Source organism: Copadichromis virginalis, linkage group LG17 (genome assembly GCF_057382275.1).
Source record: "Copadichromis virginalis isolate Kocher_CV1m ecotype Utaka linkage group LG17, C_Virginalis_male_GT1.1, whole genome shotgun sequence".
Classification (NCBI taxonomy): domain Eukaryota; kingdom Metazoa; phylum Chordata; class Actinopteri; order Cichliformes; family Cichlidae; genus Copadichromis; species Copadichromis virginalis.
Genome location: NC_140634.1, coordinates 40,968,295 through 40,991,634, shown reverse-complemented (window position 1 = coordinate 40,991,634; position 23,340 = coordinate 40,968,295). Strand labels below are relative to the sequence as shown.

The 23,340-nt window shown below is 44.4% G+C and overlaps 3 protein-coding genes across 3 annotated transcripts in view; 1 reads left to right on the top strand and 2 right to left on the bottom strand.

The window, feature by feature from the left end:
- cog5 (component of oligomeric golgi complex 5) overlaps window positions 1–7,931 on the top strand; it is a 72,128-nt gene extending 64,197 nt beyond the window's left edge. Inside the window, exons 12-22 of the mRNA XM_085436298.1 lie at window positions 80–284; window positions 1,207–1,368; window positions 1,591–1,690; window positions 1,995–2,105; window positions 2,568–2,630; window positions 4,182–4,285; window positions 5,091–5,328; window positions 5,421–5,497; window positions 6,447–6,573; window positions 6,690–6,769; window positions 7,421–7,931. Coding sequence (XP_085292424.1) covers window positions 80–284; window positions 1,207–1,368; window positions 1,591–1,690; window positions 1,995–2,105; window positions 2,568–2,630; window positions 4,182–4,285; window positions 5,091–5,328; window positions 5,421–5,497; window positions 6,447–6,573; window positions 6,690–6,769; window positions 7,421–7,529 — 1,376 coding nt within the window. The 3' untranslated portion in view covers window positions 7,530–7,931. The remainder of the gene's footprint in view (window positions 1–79; window positions 285–1,206; window positions 1,369–1,590; window positions 1,691–1,994; window positions 2,106–2,567; window positions 2,631–4,181; window positions 4,286–5,090; window positions 5,329–5,420; window positions 5,498–6,446; window positions 6,574–6,689; window positions 6,770–7,420) is intronic.
- Window positions 7,735–9,953, bottom strand: ndufa5 (NADH:ubiquinone oxidoreductase subunit A5). Its single transcript, XM_085436301.1, has 5 exons — window positions 9,643–9,953; window positions 8,954–8,998; window positions 8,665–8,781; window positions 8,528–8,593; window positions 7,735–7,932 (listed from the first exon to the last, which is right to left on the bottom strand). Exons 1-5 carry the CDS (start codon window positions 9,661–9,663, stop codon window positions 7,831–7,833), a joined length of 351 nt encoding a protein of 116 aa, XP_085292427.1. The 5' UTR covers window positions 9,664–9,953; the 3' UTR covers window positions 7,735–7,830.
- A 2,958-nt stretch (window positions 9,954–12,911) lies between these two features.
- Window positions 12,912–22,753, bottom strand: LOC146689994 (zinc finger protein aebp2-like). The gene is made up of 8 exons (XM_085436300.1): window positions 21,819–22,753; window positions 15,459–15,687; window positions 14,192–14,299; window positions 13,921–14,107; window positions 13,723–13,847; window positions 13,571–13,638; window positions 13,352–13,465; window positions 12,912–13,275 (listed from the first exon to the last, which is right to left on the bottom strand). Exons 1-8 carry the CDS (start codon window positions 22,337–22,339, stop codon window positions 13,263–13,265), a joined length of 1,365 nt encoding a protein of 454 aa, XP_085292426.1. The 5' UTR covers window positions 22,340–22,753; the 3' UTR covers window positions 12,912–13,262.
- Window positions 22,754–23,340: the final 587 nt, after the last annotated feature.

Here is a 23,340-nt window from a genome sequence, read left to right as displayed (position 1 = left end):
CACTCAGAAAAAAATGAGACTCTGTTCATGAATCCAAACTTTAATTGTGTGTTTTTCTCTGTTTGTGGTTCTTTTGTAGCCTCGTCGTTCTTGAAGCAGGCATTTGAAGGGGAGTATCCCAAACTCCTGCGACTCTACAACGAGTTGTGGCGCCGACTGCAGCAGTACAGCACCAGTCTGCAAGGAGCGTTAACCAGCAGCGGTGGGATGGACGCGTCTCTGGATGTCTCCACAGTAGAGACAGACAACCAGGACCTGTTTACACATGGGAAACAAGACTACAAGTGAGCCCAGTCAAACACAGCAGCACGCACACAACAGCTTGTTCAGTTTGAAGCACAGAGAAAAAGTTGAATTCAGAGCGTATTTGAGTTTTCTTGTTTTGAGTCACACCTTAGTTAAACATTCAAGTAGAAAGTCTGCTCGACTCACAGGCAGAGTTTGTGTCCTCCTACAGCTTCGAAGGCTTCCTGGGTCACAGGTCAAATGTCTTCACTAAATGTATTTTTAGAAGCAGAGACGACCGTTAAGAAACAACAAGAAAAACACTGTGCTGCTCAGTGAAGCCAATCTGATTGGTTCTCACTGTCGGAGGGCAAAAACAGATGGGACAGTGTTTGATAAGAAGGTCTAACAGAGAACAGTGCAATGAGGGATTGTGTGTACACAGTGCAGCAAAAACCTGAGGAACAAAGGCATCGTGTTACTGATGGGGCACAAAGACATGGCAGACACAAAGTCCTCTCATGTTAGTGCGTGTGCACTAATGACAGGATGTGAGGGCAGATACTTGGAAGTAGAGTGACAAGCTACACACATCTGTCTCTTCATGCAAAAGCAAAGGAATAACTGCAACAGTTTATGTACTTTCCTTTTCTTGCATTGTCACGATGTATAACAGTTATTAAACGAATCAGCACTCAGCTGCACTGAACAGTAATACGATTGGATAAGGTGGCGTTTCAGTTCCACTTATGTCAGACAGAGAACATCTTTGTTTTATGACGATGATGACACCATGATAACTGAGAATGTTTTTGTGCTTTTAAACGTAACCTTAAAGGAAAGTCTCCGTCTGTTCAAAGCTTCTCACCAGCAAATTGTGTGTGTGTGTGTGTGTGTGTGTGTATATCTCAGTTCTATTTTGAATGATGTTTAATTAATAAATGTAATTCAGTGTGTATCTTTGTGTGTGTGCTCGTGTAGCCCAGAGAAGGCTCTGAAGGACTCTCTGCAGCCGTACGAGGCAGCCTACCTGTCCAGGTCTCTCTCTCGCCTCTTCGATCCCATCAACTTGGTATTTCCCATGGGGGGCCGCAACCTGCCTTCCAGCGATGAGCTAGACAGCATCATCAAGACCATCAACAGGTGTGAAGGCTTTTCATTATCCAACATATCAAGAGTTTGTAGTTTCGTAATACTGATCAGTGGATCGTTAATTGAAATATTAAATCAAAAGAAGAAACTAGTGAATGGTTTTAAATTTAAACATGATTTTTCTTTCCTGTTGGAATGTTCTGAATCATTATCAGTGAAAACACAGTGTGTGTGATTAAAGCCGGGCACGCTGACTCTGCTGGTTGTTTGCAGTGAGCTGAATGTCGCCTCGGTGGATCCGAGCCTCTCTTTGGCTGTGGCCAAGAACGCCGCCAAGACGGTCCAGCTCTTCTGTGTCAAGTCTGAACAGCTGGTGCGTACCTCACTTAGTGTGTGCAGTGCTAAAGTAACCTTTGAAGGTGCGTTCATGTTGATCACTGAGACTGTTCCAAGAGGAGTTACAGAATTAAGTCCAGAATAGTAAATATGTGGCTGTGGTTCCCTCCCACGCTGATGAGGGTGAAGGTGCGTGGCTGTCTGTGTTAGCTGCCAGCGTGTCCATGATGTACCCTGAGCCTGCTGTGTTAGCACTGCCACAGCGTAAACCCATTAGGACAAAGAAAGCTGTGGGGATGCCGTTTCCTTCCTTGCTCTCACCTCTCAAACTCTGTCTCCAGTTGTGCACTCAGGGTGATGCCAGCCAAGTGATTGGTCCACTAACAGAGGGCCAGCGGAGGAATGTTGCTGTAGTAAACACTCTATACCGCCTGCAGCAAGCTGTCACCAAGGTAGGAGTAAGACCTTGAGTCCAGTTACTACAGCAGCATGTGCAACAGTGTGTTCTCCCCCGTGGACTATTAACCCACTGTCACAGCAGAAGAAAGGCACAGGATGCTGGGATAGCTCGCTCAGGCGAGCTGTGTGAGCAAAGGCTAATGCAAGGCCGTGAGTTTGAGTCCACTCCCAGACAGTTCATGTCTATAAATGTGTATAAAAGATGATGATGATGATAATGTTGGCGTAACGTAAGAACTGCGTTAATCTCATGTTTCACTGAAACTCTGAAGGGTGAAAAAAGTTTTGAAACTTTAACAGTCAAATGTAATTTATGCATTCAGACTTTAATCAATACATTTCTGTTCATGTTGATTAGGAATGATTAAAAAATGTGACATTATGGTCTTTTACCCAAATTCAACACGATGCAGTGTGTGACTGATGTGTGTGTGCTAACCTGTTTTATCTCATAGATCATTTCAGGCTTGGGATCATGTCCACAAGCTGCTGCAGAGTCCCTCGCTGCTTCTTTGGAGGTATCCTCTTAGCAGTAATTAAGTACTTCTCTGGTATGCGAGTATTTATCACTAATGCTGTGTCTTCGCACACACGTGAACTCGAGTTGCGTCTGTGACCTCCCGTCATATTTCTTTTCAAGATTTTCTTATTTAATCACTAGTGTACATATATTTATATTTATAGATACATATATATATTTAGTCATCTTTTCTCTTTTACCATGTCTCTCTAATATTTGCTCCTTACTATTTTTCTTTATTCTTTATTATTTTATTTTATTATATTTTCTTCTACTGTACCATGCTGCTGAGTGACTGCTGCTCGTCAAACACATTTCATTGCAATGTTGACCCTGTGCTAACTTGCATATGACAAATAAAACTGAAACTGAACTGATGATGTCGGCTTCAGCACTTCTGGTCACGCGTGGTTTGTGAGGTCACACCCTCATATTTGACAACAAGGCCTGGCTCGCAGTCTCCACTCTAACGATTCCCAAGGTTTTCTCTCGGGTTAAAGTCAGGACTTTAGTCAAATTCTTCCACACCACACGTGTCTGTGTTTTTAAAGACTTTGTGTGCAGTCGTGTTGGAACAAAGTTGCATGAAAGTGTCCAAAATGTCTCGGTTTGCTGAAGCGCTTAACACTTCCTGAAAAACAGCCCCCGCTGTAATCACTCTTCATCACACTTGCTGTTATTCTGACAGTCACCAAATGTACACTCATCCACCCCAGACAGAGAAACGTTATTGGTCACTCGCTCCACTGCTCTAGACTCCAGTGGAGATGTGTTCTTTACAGCATCCGATGCCTTGCATTGCATGTGGCGATGAAGATGCTGCTCAGCCGTGGAAACCTGCTCCATGAAGCTCTTTTACATTGCCTTCATCACTGAGTTGCTGGAAATTTCACAGCTGGGCTTGTTGCACAGGTTGCATCCTATCACAGTACCAAACTGGAATCCACTGAGCTGCTAAGAGCGAGCCGTTGCCTAGTTGCTAAACTTTATACACCTGTGGCCGTGGAAGTGACTGGAACACCTGAATTCTGTCTTTGGGTGGGTGAGCGAACACGTGGAGACTCCTCTCAGGTGCTGGAGGCTCCAGTCAAAGCCTGAAGCTTACATTAGTTTATCAGAGCTGTGATGACAACATTAGGCTCATATTTAGGTCAACACAGAGTTTAAAACTTTGTATGTTTTGATCTTTGTTCTTAAAACAAAATCTCTTTTTTGTTTCAGTTTACGGGGATTTTTTATTTCATTTCGATTTAAAGTTATAGTTTAATCATCTTCTAAGTGTCCTGATGCTCCAGCTGTCATCTTACACACATCTTACTGTTAGCAGCTCTGCTAGCTGTACTGTTGGCCCGACATGCTGTTGTCCATCTGGAGCTTCACCGTAACACTATAAAATGTGATAAAACATTAGGCTGTGGATGTCAGTTCATCTATACACGCGTGAGTCTGCTCATCTGACTCCACATGTTGCTAAGGTAGGCGTGATGCTGGTGTCCTCCTGTTCTGTCCTGTCACATGACTCTGTTTCTCCTTCTGACCTCTGGTTCAGGGAGTTCAGGCGCTGATGAGAAGTGCGGTGCATCCTCTCCTGCAGTCAGTCACCGACTCCATAGAGGCCATCATTATCACCTTACACCAAGAAGACTTCTCAGGGTCAGCCTCTCTGCATCAACAACAGCTCAGTACATATAATGTTAGAATGTTTTTGGACCGAATGTGCCTGCAACATGAATCAGACTCATTTTTATTGGTTGTAGCTAGAAAATCGAAGACCTTCATGAGTGGTTTTAGTCCTTCTAACAGTCAGAACTGTGCCTCTGGTTCACTGACGGTACAGATCACACTTGATTTTCAGATTGAATTCAGTCTTATTTTGAAAGTAAGTCCAAGACTAGGACCGTCAACACGTCGTCACTGCTATGAATGAAGATTAAAGTCCAAAAGCTGCAGCTGGACTCATCTCGTCCTGCTCGTCGTCGGCTGCACTTGTTGTTCAGCAGTTGGTCCAACATCATTTAACACGAATCAAACAGCTGACGCTAACACATGCTCTCGTTTACAAACACAAAAAGTGACACACAGAAGGTAATAAAGAAAAAATGTCTTGTTTCGAGATTAATGTCATACAGTAACAACCCTACAACATTTGAAAGAAACCTCTAAGGATCAGAGGCCCCCCACAAGCAAACGGCTGACCACAGTGTGCAGACTCAGTGTGTGTGTGTGTGTGTGTGTGTGTGTGTGTGTGTGTGTGTGTGTGTGTGTGGTGTGGTGTGGGGGGGCTCACTAAATCTTCTAGTTTCTAAAAATCACTAAAAGAGTGACATGTACCAAGCCAGGTTTCCTCACACTGATCTGCTTTCTACAGTTGTGTTCAGAGTGTTAATGCACAGCATCTTTTCTGAGTCCCACAGCAAACACATGTTAAACACATGATGATGTGCTGTGTGTGCTGCAGGCCTCTGTCCAGCCCCGACAGACCTGATATTCCTTGCTCTCTGTACATGAAGGAGCTGCAGGGTTTTATCTCCCGAGTCATGGCAGACTATTTCAGACACTTCCAGTGTGTGGACTTCATATTCGAGAGCACGGAGTCGATCGCCCAGAGAGCCATCGAGCTGTTCATCCGCCACGGCAGCCTGCTGCGTCCGCTGGGGGAGGGGGGCAAGATGAGACTGGCTGCTGACTTTGCGCAGGTAACGGAGATGCCATCTGTTTTCTGCTCTTCGGCCTTGTTTCGCTCAAAGGCCGATTTTCATTTTGACTTTTCTGTTTTTACGCGTGTCAGATGGAGATGGCTGTGGCTCCTCTGTGCAGACGAGTGTCTGATTTAGGGAAACCCTACAGGATGCTGCGCTCCTTCAGGTGTGTTGGCTTCAATTAACAGTCGTCACAGTTAGATGGTGCACTTTGTTTTTTCATGTAAAGAATTACGGCCTAACAGGCAGTAATGGTGATGAATCATGTTAACCATGCAGGACTTTACCTACATGCACTCGGTGCTGTCCTGACCTAGACACTGTGTATTTTTCATAGTAAAACACTGCATTTTAAATACTACATATCTACAGTACGTACATACTAGTTCCAGTTTATTGTTGTTTTTAATATTACATAAGAAACTGTTGACCTTCATGTTATTTTGGTGAAAGCTGAGAGTTTAGGCACAGCGAGTTATCCAGCATCGAAACTCCACAAACCTGCTCTGGTTCCAGTCCAAGTTTGGGAGAACGCATCAGTTTGTAAAACCTTTACTGGGAAAAAGTGAGCAGCAGGAGTCCTTCATCAAACCACCTGATCAACAAACTCCGACATGACCCACCACCGTTTGTCTTACACTGAAACGATGTGCAGTAAAGCTGCAGCCATTACAAAGTAACTCAGTCTGACACCAGTTTAAGTTATACTGAAGGCTGACAGCAGCCGGCCTAGTTACCTGCAGCACAGGGGTGGGTGTAAAGGGGGCCACGGGGTGCACCGGACCATGTTTATTTCAAAGCTTTCATAACATTTTTCAGATTGAAAGTGAAATATTATCAAAGAATGTCTTGATCAAATCACATTTAAAAAATATAGAAATAAAAGCTAATAAAACTCTCATTTGATTTCTGACTGGATTTTTTTCTTCGGGGAAATGGAACCAGTCGTAGGCAGACAGTTTCAGTGTTCGTTCAGGTGCTCACACAGATGACCGAGGCTTTCATCAGGTTATCAGAGAGCTTTTCCTGTAAGCTCGTCTTTCTTCTGAATGAACACGATGAGCAGCAGATGTTTTACATGGAAGGTAAAAAGTGCTGTTTGCTTTGTGTTTGAGGCCGCTGCTGTTCCAGACCAGTGAGCTGATAGCCAGCAGTCCAGCTGTCGGTGAACTGATTCCCTACAGCACCTTACTACACTTCCTTTTCACCAGAGCCCCACCGGAGCTGAAGTCACCTCACCAGGCCTGTAGACACACACACACACACGCGCACACACAGTTCAAGCTGAATCGTCCATCATCATGTGGCACTTCTGCAGTGTGTACAGTGCACCATCTCAATAAGCCTGTCCCCCACAGAGAGCAGAGTGGTCCATCGCCAGGTACTCACAGTGGCTGGATGATCATCCCTCTGAGAGAGACAAGCTCAGCCTCATCAGGTAGGCTCGGTGACGTAAACACATCTGTTAGAACACTTTGGTCTGTACAACAGGACAGGAGCTGCCACTGTTACCTGAGCTTAGATTACCTAATCTCAGGGGGCCTTTACTGTGATGAATGGGCTCCCTCTAGTGGTAGACTGACTGATGTGTGTGTAATTTAAGGAGTCACTGCTGACTGCCAATAAGAGTCCTAACTCAGTATTAGTTTGCACTACAATCAAATCAGGTAAGAATAGCATGAAAAATATTTACGCCAGCATTAGGTGTTGGGCTTGTTGTACTACATGGTGCATTTTGGCTTCAAAGGAAGATCAAACAGACATTTAGTTTGAGCTTGAAGTAGTGAGAGGTCCAAAAACACCATATTTAGAATCCCCATGTGTTCCCTACCAACTGCCAGTACAAACAATGTTTTAAATGGCTGTATGCTGCATTATTATCGCCTTGACCTTCAAGTCTGTCGACCTTGAAGGTCAGAGGCCAAATGTGACACGTGTTAAAAATGCACACTGTTCTTGTAAGACTCGCAGTTTTGAGGCACCAACTCTTTACACTGACCTTGAACACCTCGCTGGATACAAGTCAGATATGACAACTGATTTGTGTGCACTGTGATAACAGATGTGCTCACTCTGTCTGTCCTCTCAGGGGCGCTCTGGAGGCCTACGTGCAGTCAGTCAGGGTTCGGCAGGGGAAGGAGTTCGCCCCCATCTATCCCATCATGCTCCAGCTGTTACAGAGGGCTACCAGCACCTGACCTGTGTTTGGGTCCACAAATAATCTGCTCATTTTTTAACAAGTGTGGTCCAGGGGTCGAGAGAGAGTATTTACAGTAAAAGTAATCTCAGCAGTAACAGCAGAGAGCCTCGTCCGAACCACAGAGGAGGACAACGCAGCTTCTTAGAACAGACTTGCTGATATAAAAGTAATAATTTGTGACACACATCAAAAACTCATCTGAATAAAGGCAATATTTCCAAAACTTTAATGTAGTACTTCATTGAAAGCACAGGTTTTGCCTTCACAGACAGTATGACAGGAACACTACACACGCAGACTCAGATGGGCCACTTCCACTGGTTGGGGGGCGGCTCCTCTACCAGCGGCTCCCACGGCTTCCACTCGGACATCTTCCTCGATAACGCCAGCTCACACTCAGCCTGCGCGCAGGAAAAAAATCATCAGCCACAAATACTAATGTATACACTAATACTGTAAAGCAACCATACTTTTTAGTTAAGTTGAGACAACTGCGTTCACATATTCACCGAGACCGTCCGGTCTGTATGAAGGCTGACGGGAACCAACCGAACACATCAGTGATTTAATGTCGACTTCAGTGTGAAACAAACAGTAACTCTGTACTACGAGTGTGTCAGCTACTCTGGTGAGAAAAGCACTCTCAGAATAAAAGAGGCAGCAGTCTGTACAAAGCCACGCGCTCATTTAAAGACCTGGGAGCAATACAGTACTACCAGCAGCGTGTTAGCAGTCTTCAAACCAGTCGGAATCACTTTAATCCAGGGATTCAATTTTAATCCCTGGATTAAAGTGAACCAGAATGATCTGGACCTGCGCTCCAACACCTTCCGTTACTAAGCTTGTCACTGTGTTCATGTATGTAGGCTATATATGTCATACACCCCTCTGCACTCGAGCTGAACACGAAGTCGTGACTTTTAGGTTTGTACATGAAGAGTTTTCCACTCAGCTTCATCACTTTGATCAGAGTGAGGCAGACTGACCGCGACCTACCTGGAAAATGACCTCTTCAATCTGACCGCAGTTAATTTTCTTCTCAAGCTTCTCAACATCGGGTTCCTGTGAAGAACACAAATCCTGTCAGTTCATCTAAGCTCCTCTGTCATTCGTCTGTCTGCTCACACACTGACCGTTTTCACGTGGCTGAAGCGCTCATTGACCAGCTGCTCCGTGTACTTCCTGTAAGCAGCGTCCTGCGGCATGGTCTGCAAGGACGCCAGGATCTTTGTGTAGAGGATCCTGAGACGCTGAGAGGAACAGCACAGGGTGAGTACACTGCTCAACTCCCTCAGCTTCAATGACAGCTCCATAAACGGCACACGGATAACACGAGTGTGATCCAGGACTAGTCTGGTCACAGTCAGGCGATGGGAAAGATTAAAAATGAGGTATGTGGTGCAGTCACCATCAGCTGCTCACCTCCTGTGGATTTTGAGACACTGCCAGGCCAACCAAGCCGGTCGTCTGGAAGAGAGGAAAAGGAGAGCTGTCCAAGAGTGGCTAATGTCAATGCTTTCACCTTTAACCACGTGACTCCAGCATCGGCACTCGGCCTAAACCAACCCTCAGTCTGTCTGCTCGCACTGTCAACAACCAGCTCCACAGCTGGTTTTATGACTTGGACGAGACACTTGTGGTTCTTAATCACCTCCAACAACATTTCCCTGCTAATGTGGAACTTCCTTAAAAAACATTCTCTGAAATCCATCAGCCCTCACCTTCAAATATGTGCACTTTATTAACATTACAGGCAGGTTTGCACTGAGCAGGGATTTTATTTTCCAGGTCTGTTGGTCCAGATTCGGGTCTCCAGTTAGCCATGTAAGGGAAGTATGGCTTAACCAGTTTCTTCAAAAGCTCCCACGGGTGTTCGGCTGACTTAACCGTGGGACCGGATTCAAAGTGTTCGGTGAGCTTTCCTTTAGTTTGCCACCTGCTCTGACCGGACACTGCCGTGCTAGCTCCTTATCAAGTTAGCATGCTAGCACAAGCTAGCACAACATGCACAGCGCACAAACGGAGGTGACAGTACCGTCACCTTAATAAAACTAATACAGCTGTTTTATTGTGTTTCTTACATTAAAACAAGACATGACCTTTACTCATACCTTCTTCAGCAGCCCAGCCATTCTCCAGACGTCAGGAATGCGTCATGATACTTCCGGCTGCTAAATATGACGTCGGTGTTGTCTTTTTTTTCTCGGCGTTTTGAAAAACGATTTGTTCCTGTCGTAATAAATGTTAAAAATTAGAAAACGCGGACTGTTCTGTGATCACAGCAGCGTAAAACTATATACATGCTATGTATTCACGCTAGCATAGCATAGGTCGGATGTAGGTACAAACATCTGAACGTTTTGCTTTTATCCAAGCAGGCTGAGGTTGTGTCGCTTGAAGTACGCGCACTACGCGTACTACGTACGGTGTGTACTGTACGAGAAGTGCGGAAGTAAGAGGCTTGTGAAATGGGACGGTCTAGCCTTCGTCGCGCTGTTCGGGTTGCCTAGCAACCATGATACTAACCGCGAGTAATGTTACATACAGCATTGTTTGACAGAAATGAAGGAGAAACAAATGTTTTGTTAGTCATGCATTTTCGTCATGACATCACTTTGATTAGTTGAGTATCTGAGGCTGAGACCACTAGTGATGGGCAGATGAAGCTTCATGAAGCACTGAAGCTTTTCATCCAATTGGTTCATCCCAGCGCAAAGCTTCTTGAAGCTTCATTTGCTCTAGTAGGACACCTACTGGACGTAAAAATATTAGTTGGCATGAATTTGAAGAGTGTGGCCTTTTGCACACAGCCTGTAAATGTCAACAACAAAAGGAGTGTGTAAAACATGTATATTGTAGTGATGGCAGTATACTGTTTATATTTATACTGGCAGTATGGAAAATGATCATTTGGAAATGCTTAAAATGGAAATGATCATTTACTGTGAGGTGAGGTGTGGTTGGGGTGTGGACAGTAGTTGTGCTTTTGTAACGTTGAGGTATGGACAGCTACACACTCCTGCCTGTTCACATTTTATTCTGTAAAAACTAAATTTTCACTGCTTTTATGACCTTTTCAGTGGGGAGAACATAGCTGGGATTTAATGATTTAACAAATCTTTTGAATCCTTTGTCCTCCACAATGCTAAATGGCTGGGAGTCCTCAATCACCATGCTGACCAGGTCTTCATCTATTTGAGATTGTCTTTGTCTTTCCTCAGGAGAACAAAGCACAAATATAAATATCACACACGTAACTTATTACAGTTGTATAATATTGTTATATCATTTAGTAACATTACAGCATGCTATATTATCATTGCATTTGATGGCTCACCTGGTCTTGCTCCACAATCGGTGTCCCCCTTATTCTCATGCAAAGCTCTGTAGTGCCTAAGCATGGATGAGGTGTTGTTGTTATATCCCAGCTCCCTGGCACAGAGCAAACACTTCACCTTGTACAAAAGTACAGACAGCTTAACATAAATTGTATTGCACCATCAGTATTATGAAAATACATCTTCTGTAGAAATTTACATACTTTGTTGGGAGGAATAAGATCAAAATGTTCCCACACAGGGGAGGACATCCTCCTCTTCTTAGCTGGCTCCATTCTCTCCTGACTTTCTCTCCTCACTCTCATAAACCTCCAAACTGTCTCCAAACTCTCACTAACAACTCTCCATCAAACACCCACATTTTTGAATGAAGTCTGAGGGGTTCATATCGCTGTCATATCTCGCGGCAAAGTTCGAACCACTTCATGAACCAGTCACGTGGTACAGCCGGGCAGCGAGGCTTCGGACGTCATCATTTTCAGCTCCTCCCATAAATGATGCAAGCCTCGATACGCGCATCGCGGAAACGCCCCCTCAATTACTCGACACAAGCTTCGAAGCCTCGATACAGAACGTCCCATCACTAGAGACCACGGGACTGTAAAACATGATTGTTGGGCTTCATTTCTGTACTGAGCAGTCATTTCAAGATTAGTCAGTAAATAACAATTAGTTGTTCATGAGACTAAAATCATCCCACTGTGGTAATGTAAATATAAATATGGCCAATATTATAGTATTGTCAGATTATTATGATATATATACTTTAAAACCAAGTTAACGCTGAAAGTACAAACATCACTAATGTCACACAACTTTGCCGACATGTGGCCAACAGCAATGTTTTAATGTTCTTCATTATTAAACATTCGCACATAAATAAGTGACGTCATATTCAGTATTTTGACAGTTCACTCTTCGATTGCTCCCTTCTGCCGTATTTTGCGGCAAAATTATCCACACCCACCGCCGCGCTATGAATTGTGGGATATATGGGACCACGAAGCGTGCACCGGACCACGCTTGATATTTGGGGAAATCGACGGCGCATTTGGAGTATGCATTTGAAGTACACTTCGGATTGGGACAGCCGTCGTCGCGTGGCGGTGACGTAATCGCACTTAAAATGCGTACTTCAAGCGTGCAGACCCTGAATTGGGACAGAGCCTGAGTTTGCATACTCAGTCTCAGGATGAATTTGCTCGTCAGTTTTCGTTTTTATGGGCCGATGGGGTTTTATTTCTTTTCTTTTTAACGGTATAAATGAAAGGTGGTGGATTGGCCAGTTGGTCATGATCGACTCTGGACTGGACCAATTACAGCCGAGGAGGTCGAACTTTAAAGTTGAGATGAAAAGGAACGCGATTTGTGCCACACTACTTCAGCTAGAAAGTTGCTAATTCAATCATGAAACTGATCAATGATCAGCTGATCGGCTTTTCTCTGCGCCAGAAACAGGAAACCAGCGGAGGTCGGGCTAAACAACAGCAGCACGTTTAAGCTTGATCAGCTGTTGTTAGAATTTATTTAATATTAATTTATTTAATATTAATAATAATGTAGATTATTAAAATGCTCATTGTTCATCAAGTTCAAACTCTAGTCCTTGGGGGGCCAGTATCCTGAATGATTATCTAGGGATAAGTGGAAGGTTGTCATCATACAGATGACTCTAACATAATATATAATTAATAATATCTAATCTAATTATTATATTTTTTTATTATATACTAAATAAAATAAGATTTTATTATAAAATCTATATATATATTATAAAATATAGATAATAGCTAATATTAGTAATAGTATACTAGTAATATATTACATCATAATATATTATATATATATATATATATATATATATATATATATATATAATATATAAATATATATATACACATACACACATACATTCATATATGTGGGTACAGATCTAACATAATATATTATGTTAGATTATAATTATTATATAAACAAATTATAATCTAACATAATATATTATTATGTTAGATTTTTAGGAGGTAAAGACTTCAGAGCAGGTGGACACTGGACAAGTTTAATGACATCATACAGAACAGTGTCAGTGTATGCACGATGAACATATCCTCTTTTAAAATATCCAAAATGTTCTGGCAGAAAAAAGACGTCTATCTACAGTCCAGGTAAAATCCAAAGTATAAAAATATATTACAAATCTCCTGTATTTACAAAGACTGCTTCTCTCTACAGTTACAGCTGTCAGTTTCCAGCCTAGTTGTGTTACTTACACTTACATACACTCAGTAAAGTCAGCACCTAATGTAGAAAACACTGGAGGCTACACGAATCACAACAAACAAGTCCCTCTACGTCCCACCGACGAGGGAGCGACAGCCGAGGTCACCACGAGCCGCTCAGAAGAACATTCTGCAAGAGAAACGGTAAAAACATCAGAGCTGTTTTCTTTTTCTGTCAGCATCTAAAAGCATCTTTGCAGGCGTACCTGTAGATGTTCGGGTCCAGGAGGACAGCCGTGTCTGAGGGCAGCTTGGACAGATGAACCACCTTGGTCTTCTGCTGCACTCTGTCGCTCTCGTTCACCCACACGTCGGGCAGTCTGACGCGAACGACAACACGGTTACACTAACATGCATGTTTAACACTGTGGGTTCCCCCACTCAGCCTGGCCTGTTCTGTGTAACTGAAGCTGGGGAGGACTTACATGTCCTCAGGTGTCCAGTGCAACAGGACCTTCACTTTCCCAGAGTCCTCCTTCCTTTTGGCAATTACCTGAACACGCACAAAACATGGCATCACACCTGCACAGGACTTTGTGTGTTTGCTATGTGTGTGTGTCTGTGTGTGTGTGATTACCGTGCTGTGGAAGACTACACTGTGTCCATTACCCAGGCTCTCGATGTGTGTTGCTAGATTGAGAAGGATGGCTCGGTGGCGGATGGCGTCCATGGTCTGAGCGTCAAAGAAGTCGTGAGGTCGTGCTAGAAAGACGAAACGATGAATTCATTTAACGTGTGAACCTGGAGGGACGCTGTGCGTGTGTGCGGTACGTACGGAGCGAGCGCCTGTGCTTGTTCTTCAGCTTCCTCCTCTTGTTGAGGCCGGCCTTGGATGGAGATTCCTCTTTGACTTTACTCTGGCTGGACATTTTGGACGAGCTCTGGGAGCTGAAGTGCGTGGGGACGTGGCGTGCGAGCCCCCCCTGGGAAGCAAACGTGGCGTTGCAGCCCCCGACTACACACTGGAGGAAACACAGACATGAGTGCGCGAGCGAGGCAGACTAACAGACGCGGTGACGTGCGTGACGTCAGCTGTGTGCGATCACCTTAAAAGGTTTGTCTCCACTGTGGGTCAGCATGTGTCTCTGCAGCCAGCTCTGGCTGGTGGATGGCGTGTTGTAGACTTTGCAGCCCTTCCACAGACACACAAACACCTGTGGGCACAAACACAAAGACACATTACTGCGGCAGAGCTAGAGCTGCACACTAACATGCACCGCGCATTAGTGCCGACATCTGACCAGGTTTACACGAGCGATAACGAGACCGTCCCCTCACTACAGGCTCTACCATATAAAGCACCTTGAGGCGACTGTCGTCGTGATTTGGTGCTATATAAATAAAACTGAACTGAAGTGAATATTAAAAAACGTCATCAAATTTAAAAATGTGTGCATGCCTGTCATTAGCAACACGTTAGCAGGATTCAACCAATCAGTAACCTCGATAAACCAGAAGCTCCCAGCAAGACAACTTTAGTTTGGGTTAGCCAGCAAACTGCTGACGAGTCACAGTAATGCATCTAAGGCTGTGTTCGTTTATGTTGTCCTCTTCTTTCTTCTGACCAACAGAAACGTATTTCCTGCTGGAATAAATCAAACCTCCACGTCAATCAAACATCTTTATTCCAGTTTTACTTCTCTCCTTGTGTTTGGGATCAAACTGACTGGCACAAAGCTTTAATAGAGCAAATATCAGTCCAAACACAACCAGCCGGTTTTACTCAGGAGGTGGTGAACACTGAACCCCACGTTCACACCGGGGGTGAATGAAACGTGCTGGTATGAAGGCAAATAAACGGTGTCGCTTAAAGTCTACCCGAGTGCTAAATAAATACTGTGTGTACCTTCAATACTTATGCATTATTACACACATTACACGATACTAAGAGGAAGTTCTCTTCTCTTTTTCTGCACCCTCACTACTAAATGCAGGGAGGTGGGTTAGAAGACAGAAAAACACTGAAAACAAACCAAATTCACACTTCCTCTTTCTTTGTGGGCATTAGCACTTTTTATTTTCTGAACAGTGGCGGTCGCCTGGTAGAGCTCATGACTGCTTAACCAAAGGTTGTTACAGGCAGCTCAGTGTAACTCGAACACGTCGCGTCTATCAAAACTACTCTGACGTATGAATCCAGCACACAGCTGAAACTCCAGATCACATGTTGGTCTGTTGAACCTCGTTTTGAGTCCAGACTCCATTTTCACCATCTGCTGTTTCTGACTGGAACCTCTGGTTTGACATTACGATGGCTCGCCTGGCCTCTAACCACCCATCTGAAACCAACACACACAGTAACGTGTCACTGACCCCGCCTCTCTGTCCATCCACATGTGTTGCTCTGATGTGCTCAGCCAGGTCAGGGCTGCTGGGAAACAGCAGCTGGCAGTGATCCCAGCAGCAGGTGTAGCTCAGAGATTTGCCCCCTGCCACCAGTGAACCACTCCCTGCTACTCCACCTGTGTGACCGTTCAGCATAGCGGGGGTGGAGCGACCGCTGGACGCTGTGCTCTCCATGTCCATCAGAGTGGAGCTGATACTGAAACACACACAAAAGACGAGAAATCAAAATATGATCTGACAGAATGAAAATAAATGCATGTCAAGTATTTTATTTCACTCGTCACCCAACTGATGGGTGGGGTCAGTGCAGGATGAACCACTAAAACCAGTTTAGGAACAGAGCCTTCTCCACAGCTGTCACCCCCCACGGGTGACAGCTGTGGTCTGGGAGAGAGTCTGTAACTCTGTCTGCAAATACAGTAAATAATGACCAATGTTGGGCAATTAATTATATCAAATCAAAATTTATTTATATAGCACATATTAAAAACAACAGTGTTGACCATAGTGCTTCACAGTCAATAAAAACATGAGACAGTTAAAACAAACAATAGAAGAGGACAACAAACAATAGGTAACAACACAACAAGCTAAAACAGCCAACTAGACAGAATCAAAAGCCAAAGTAAAAAAATAAGTTTTAAGACGTAATTCAAAAGACTGGATAGACTCGGCAGTGCGAATATGAACGGGGAGGTTATTCCAGAGTCTGGGTGCCACGGATGCAAAGGCCCGGTCGCCTCTCGACTTCATTCGAGTCCTAGGTTGTGCTAGGAGCCTATGGTTGGATGATCTAAGTTATAGTTACTTCTTCAAAAAAGTAACTGAGTTTTGCAAACAACAAAGTGTTTTGCAGCTGTTTACCTAAAAATGCAGCCAAGGCGTTTTTTAAACAAACATTTCAAACTATTTACAGAACAATCAGCTGTTCTGCATCAAATCTGATGCCACACAAATTATTTGTGCCGCTCCAAAAATAATTCCCGTCCACTATGAGATGAAGGAGAACAGCAGCCTGATACCTGCAGGCCTGACAGCAGCAGATGTGTCACTGCTGTAACACCTGTAACACTCAGCAGGCGACTCATTGTTCTGACACACAACAACACTACTGACTACACTACACACTAACTACACACTCACTACACACTGACTACACAGTAACTACACACTCACTACACACTCACTACACACTCACTACACACTCACTACACACTCACTACACACTCACTACACACTCACTACACAAGATTTACGCTGAACGTCGCAAACATCTCACATCTCAAACACGCCGTCACTCCTAAAACTTCCCCCCTTCCTAAACAACTAAATGCCATGTTGCCATTTTTTGATTGGCCCACATGGTACATTTTTCCACCAATAGGAAAGGCTGGTGGGTTTTTTGGCTCACAGGCTTTCGAGCGTTTTCCTTATAAAACGCCGTTTTTACCGTTTCTTCCTGCAGTAAATATAAACAACGACAGTATTCAGGAAGAAAAACAAACATTGCAGATATTTTTATCATAACTCTGGTTTTACGTGGCCGATCAACACGATTTACAAACTGGTATAAAGTCCACACTTTGTCCGTCAGTTGTTCCGTCTGTCCTGCTCACATCTCCAATGGTTGGACACGTTGTCATTAACGTGGCTTCACTCCACATCAGCCGCTTTGCTAAAACACCGGCACATAAGGACGCTGTCAGTCAACCACGTTGATTAGCTGCATATATACACGAATGTGAATCGCATCATTGGCTGGACTATGGGATAAGGAGGCATCGTTCTGATCCCATACGGGAGCAGCCAGTCACTGACTAACACTGCAAAACAGAATTGTTGACATATTAATTTTAATTTCAATTCAGGTAATTTTTTTTCTGTGCGCAGAGACGCCAGCAGTGCGCACGCGCGCAGCTTAGAGGGAAAATTGACCGTGAGTCCAGAAGATTTACAAAAACTCTTAAAACTCGATGAATATTTATCTCAATATCCAAACTATCCAATACTAATGTGTAGGAAAACTGTCTGACACCACATCAGACAGTAGAGATTGACAGACCACGTGACTTTCGTGCATTGCATGCCGGGAACTCGTGACAAAACAATCCAAGTACCGCATCAAATGCAAGCATTTGCAGCACCGCAAAACGTTCATTCTTCGGTTCCAATAAATTCTTGCTTTTTCTTTGCCCCCCAAAAAGGTTCTGTACAAAACAAAGGAGAACAATGCCGGTCCGTACAAAGACAGACTTGATGAAAAGTCAAAGAAAAGATACGAGGAAAAAAAGCAAACCAGTGAAAGTGTCAGACCCTCACGAGCACACAGAGGGACAAAATACGTCAGCGTGCTGCCCAACTTTCACCACGCTCAGATTTATAATCATACGGTTCTTGGAGTGAGTGCATACACTCATGAAGTTTAGTAACTTCAGGTCACTGCAACAAGCCCAGGTACAGTTTACCGACGGATGGGTGCAGGACCTTGAAATGCACCGTGTAGAACGAAAGACCACCGTACGTATCATAAGTTTACCAGTCTCACAAATCGTCGTCATAAATACACATTCCTTAACCGTTTATTAATAGGACCTTTGAGCTCAACGGTAATTAATTAGTAGTGGAAATAATTTCTGGTAGCATCACAGAAATGTAGCAGTGACAATAATATTGTATGCTGTAATCGTACTGGACAATTAGTGATACAAAAAACCTGTTTTATCCTGTGAATAAAAGTATATGTTTTTGTCAATGTACCATAATAACAGAAGCGAAACGCAATATTGTGTCAGGACAATTCACTATTTATGCACAATAAACAAAGGAGCATAGCGCGACCATTTCTGTTCAGCGCCAGACTTGCTTGTAACCTATATCACCAATTATGTTATGAAAATGACGCATTAACTACAACAGCAGACTGACCTTTGTGTAAATGCTTGGAGCAGACTAACCTGTGAGCTGGAGTGTTCTGGGACGTTATATTTGATCTTTGAATGGCTGCAATCCAGGCCACCCGTCGCGTCTTTGTTACTTCGGAAACATGGCTCGAACAATTTCTCTTCAACGACGTAATCCGATAACAACCGATCTCTTTACCCGTCGGCTTCCCGTGGCTGTCATGCGACCGGCTATTACAGTTAATAATACAACAGCTTCTTGACATTTTTGTGTTTCTTTTTATCGCTGTGTGACTGATTTCAATTGAAAGCCTGCGTGCGCTAGTACGTCTTGCCACGAGTTCCCAGAATCCTTTGCGGTTTTACCCCTGAATGACGTCACATTTTCAATCTCTGTTCAGGCTCCAGTCCACGAGGTTCATGACTGAGCGCCTTCAGGCAGCTGTTTTTGTGACAGTTGATCGTGTACGGGTCTGGTTGCTACTTTCTGTCACAGGTCACGACCTCAAACAGTATAAAGACACACTGTGCAGTGAAAAACTGGCTAACTGGAGCACGGCCTGGCTCTCACAAGGACTACTTCAAGTGAGGAAGACCGCAAGTCTTAAAAATTCACAGGTAACCACAGATCATCATCAATACAGAAATAGAGCCATGGCAGGATGCCTGCGGGGGATTCAACACTGGCTGAGATGGTGATCCTGGCTGTGTCATGTTAGAGGACAGTTCCTCAGTTTTACTACATTTAAATGATTTTACAAACCAGTTTTCCTTCGTGCTGATCGCAGAAATGAAAGATAACTTGGATAATGCTTCAGAATAACTGCCAAAGTAAATACCCCTAAGATCTATGAATATGACTAGGCCTCCGAGTGTGCTTACTGATGCTGTGAAGTGTAACGCCATCCTTCTCCCGACTTCACGGCACACAATTTATATCAGTATGTTATCAACAACCCCTCAAATGACACTGGACGAGATGTGAAGCCTAAAGGTTTGAATGCTCATCAGCACTTTGTGTCAGGATGTGACTGTAAGTCCGTGGAGGACCACGGTCACTGCTCAGCACCTGATTTTTATTACGCTCCGTCACTGAGTCGGCGTAGCTTCTGATTAACACCGGTGAGGACGTTTGGGGTTTTGTGTCAGCAGGCGCTGCTGTTCGCTGATATTCACGTGGGCTGACTCGCACATAGCAAATAAACTTAAATCAAACTGTTGATCAGAGAGAAATGAGCTTAAACGTTTAAGACGTGTGGTAGCTTGGATCGTTATGTTGTTGTTTAGCCTTCTCTTGTCAGCTTTCCAGAGACGGGAGGGTCGCACGTCTGCTGAAAATAACCAATCACAACAATATCGAGATTAAATACGTTCATGTAGACTTTCCTTTGGTAGAAGCCAAACTAGAGCTCAGGAGTGAGGTTTTAGGTGAGGAGGAAGAGGATGAAGAGGAGACGGAGGGAGCAGTGCTGGAGGAGGCAGATGAAGATGATAAATGTAAAATGCTCAAATGGTCACATCTTCTTTGAAACAGATACCTGAATGTTTGAAAACCACGGTAACTTCTAATAATTACAGTATTGATTTGATGCCCGTAACTGATCATTTTTCCTATTTCAGAAAGAAGAAAATGGGGAAAAAAAACGTCTGTCGTTGATTATTGTTGGACAACAATGTGCAGCGGAATATCAGCACTGTGAGGGGAAGAAGAAAACAGTGATCATTTCCATGTGAAAGTACGTATGAGTGATTATCACGCGCAGTGTGGCCGACAGCTCGAGCAACACCGGCGTGACGTGTAAAACCTCTACAGGGAGCTTTTTTATTCCAGCGAAACAAACAGGTTTGTCTGACATTTCTTCAGTTTTTCATTTCCATTGATCAGCTGTTAGAAATGCTGATACTCATAGCTAACACCGTCAGATAACATCAGCCTGCTGATAACTCCATTTTACAACTGTAGACTTTTCAGCGAGTATTTGATAAAACAAACAGACCGAGGTCTAAACTCAAACTGCCGAAGCTCTTTAAACCTCGACCCTCATGACAAAGACAGATGGAAACCAGTCACCTCGGTTTGGTGGATGAACAGTTGACAGAGTAACTTCAGTTAACCAGTAAAACCAACCACTATAACCTGGGCTTCATCATAAAGCAGCCAGTTTGGGGTTTTGTTTTTTGGAAATTATGAATTACATCATCTTCTTTGCGTGAGTGTTGTCCACTGATTGGACCCGCTGGTGTAAAACTGTTGGTGGTGTCTATTTTTCCACTTTAGTCAAAATGTGTCACACAAATAAAGACTTCACGTGAGACGCGTTTACCCCGGGCTAACCCTGCAGACCTGTCTCTTACTGCCTCCATACGTTTCACTGCTAACACTAACCACAGGGCGGTTGGCAGTCCCACTTTCAGACCTGATGTCATCTGTGTTTATGCCTTTATAAAAACTGAAGAGAACCGAGCTGACAGGAAATGACATGTTCCAAAGTAAAACAACACGATGCAGAGAGAAGCTGATTAAGAGTGTTGTTGGGAGGGAGGCTGATTCATGCAAACAGAGTGGGCATCTTATTTTTAGGAGCTAGCGACACTCAAGTTCCCCAGCATGCTATCAACAATCGTTTGTGGTGAGAGCCTACACATCCAAAAAGTTCAGCATTATAAAAGGTCCTCACTCTCCATGCTTTACAGTTGTGGTCATCATATTTTCGACACAACAAGGAAGAAACTGTATAGTTTACAGAGAATGGATGTATGATTAGCAAGAACCCAACTAACAAAGAACAACAAAAACCCACATGTAGAAAATGACTCACAAATCCTACACGACAAACAACGACTGTCTGCAGCTGCCTCTTGGTTATACATCCATACTCAGTTACTACTTCTGGAAGGCTTTTACAAAACAGCTGCAAGAAGTTTCCATGAAAGCATCCTTGTATGCCAAAAATCTGCAACAACCAGTGTGTGCGAGTTTTCTGTCCATCTGCTTATAAAACGCTTATTTCACAAATCCAAGAAAGAAAGAAGACTTATCAACCGAGAATGATCCCAGACTGTGACCTTCATGAAACATCTGCTCCTATTTGGCTAATTTATCCTGGTTTATTGATCACATAGGTAGATGGCACGTGTGAGGGTATGGTTCCCCCCCGGGGGGGTGAACAAAGACATGTAGGTCAGCTGTACTTTAGTATTAGCATGAGACTACATCATATTTGTGTAACGAGCATTGCTGTGAGCCAACACTCCCCCCACACTACACGCTACAGTGGACTAAATACAGACCAGCGTGTCCTATAGAGACGTTCAAGAACTACATGACCCGGCGGAAGCGAACATTTTTCACCTGTAAACAAACTGCTTCAAAGCTGTGAACTTGGCATGGTGCTGTAAGATAAGGCCACCGCTCAGTCCAACAAACCTGTCTTCTGAATCCATCCGGCTGAGCGGCTCTCCGTCCGACGAGGTGAGCTCCGTGCTGGCCCGTCTCTTGATGCCGTGCTCAGGCTTGTCCGCGGTCTTTGTGTGGTCAGCAGGCGGCGAGGCGGACGCGTTCCCCCCCTCTCTTTGTTCTTGTTTCAGCACCCGGGAGCCCTCTTGTGCGAAATCGGTGCTACTTGCCAAGCTGCCCTGTGCGGGACTTTTCGCGGCTTCACACAGTTCGAGGTTCGGGGCCCTTTCGCCAACAGCCGACTTTTCGGTACGCGGAGCGGTTTCTTGGTCGGGGACGGGGGACGGGGCGTCTCCGTGCTCCTCCGCCGCATCGCGGCCACTCACTCCGCTGGTCTCCGCTTTCCTGCTGTCGTTGTTGTCGCCCGGTTCCTGTTTAGGATCGGGGACGGCCTGTCCTTCCATGCCGGTTACGGTCGTCTCACCGGTGTCGTTTTCTTTCGACGTCCGCTGATAATCTTGTTCGGCTCTTTCCGTCGTTATCTGCCGCATTTTCGAGCAACACCAAAGGCTATTTTTGTGACGTTTCACCGGAAAAGTTGCCCTCGGGCTGCCCTCCTTGTTGCACTCACGCTTGCTTGTAGCGTAAAGCACAACAGGGGGTTTGATGACGTCGACGTCAGCGATGCCGAAGCTGGTCTATTTGAAGATGGCACACTTTGTCGTTCACCGTTAAATGTAACGTTAGCGCTCAGTTAACTCGCGAGGAAGACCGTGTTTGTAGTTTAACCGTAAGTTACGAATAACACTGATAACCCAGAAGTAGCTTTGACGTTAACGTGTAACTTATACACGTGTCTGAGTGCGAATCCATCATCCGGGCTTTCGTGCAGTTTCCTGACGCTCCAGCTTCCTCCCGCAGCCATAGATGTGGTTACTCGGTCATTCCTGTAGGTGTGAACTTGACTGCGATTGGTTGTCCAGTTATAGACTAGCGACCGGCCCACAGTCCAGACCGTAACCTTTATGGGAGACCGCGTCTCCCATAAAGGTTACCGACTTTAAAATATTCACACAGTTTGATTTGATTTATTTGAAAATGAATAAATGTCTGTATTTGCAGAGCGGGTGAGTCATCTTCGCAAGCACACATGATCTGTGGCATTGTGGTTCTAAGCTCCACGTGTTCCGACAAACAGAAAAAGGAGTCCAGGCAGAAAGTGCTGAAGAGGCACATTGTTCCGCGTTCCTCATGCCAGCGCTGCTCTCAGGAGCTTTTCGGAGCCTTCGTGTCAGCATCAACACTTTCCCGAGTTCAATCTCAGCTCACCCCACTGACAGAAGCCGAGAAGTGTGCTGACGTCATTGATCAATTGTTTGGGTGAAATGGAGGCCTGTCCCTTCTCTGCTTGTGTGTGGATGGAAACAGGCTTTCAGTAAATACTGTTTCTTTCGATGGTTGGTAAATACAATACACTGGGCTTGAGACCAGTTGGCTGACTAATCCATAATAAAAGTTAGTATATGTATGCCAGTATGTTTCACTAATTACC

Coding starts and splice junctions, on each gene's coding strand:
- ndufa5 (XM_085436301.1), bottom strand. CDS start 9,663: ATGGCTGGGCTGCTGAAGAAG. Junction 8,594..8,664: donor GCTTCAGCCACGTGAAAACG/GTCAGTGTGTGA, acceptor TGTTCTTCACAG/GAACCCGATGTTGAGAAGCT. Junction 7,933..8,527: donor TTGAAGAGGTCATTTTCCAG/GTAGGTCGCGGT, acceptor TCCTGCGCGCAG/GCTGAGTGTGAGCTGGCGTT.
- LOC146689994 (XM_085436300.1), bottom strand. CDS start 22,339: ATGCGGCAGATAACGACGGAAAGAGCCGAACAAGATTATCAGCGGACG. Junction 14,300..15,458: donor TGGATGGACAGAGAGGCGGG/GTCAGTGACACG, acceptor TTGTGCCCACAG/GTGTTTGTGTGTCTGTGGAA. Junction 13,848..13,920: donor CAAGCACAGGCGCTCGCTCC/GTACGTACCGCA, acceptor TCGTCTTTCTAG/CACGACCTCACGACTTCTTT.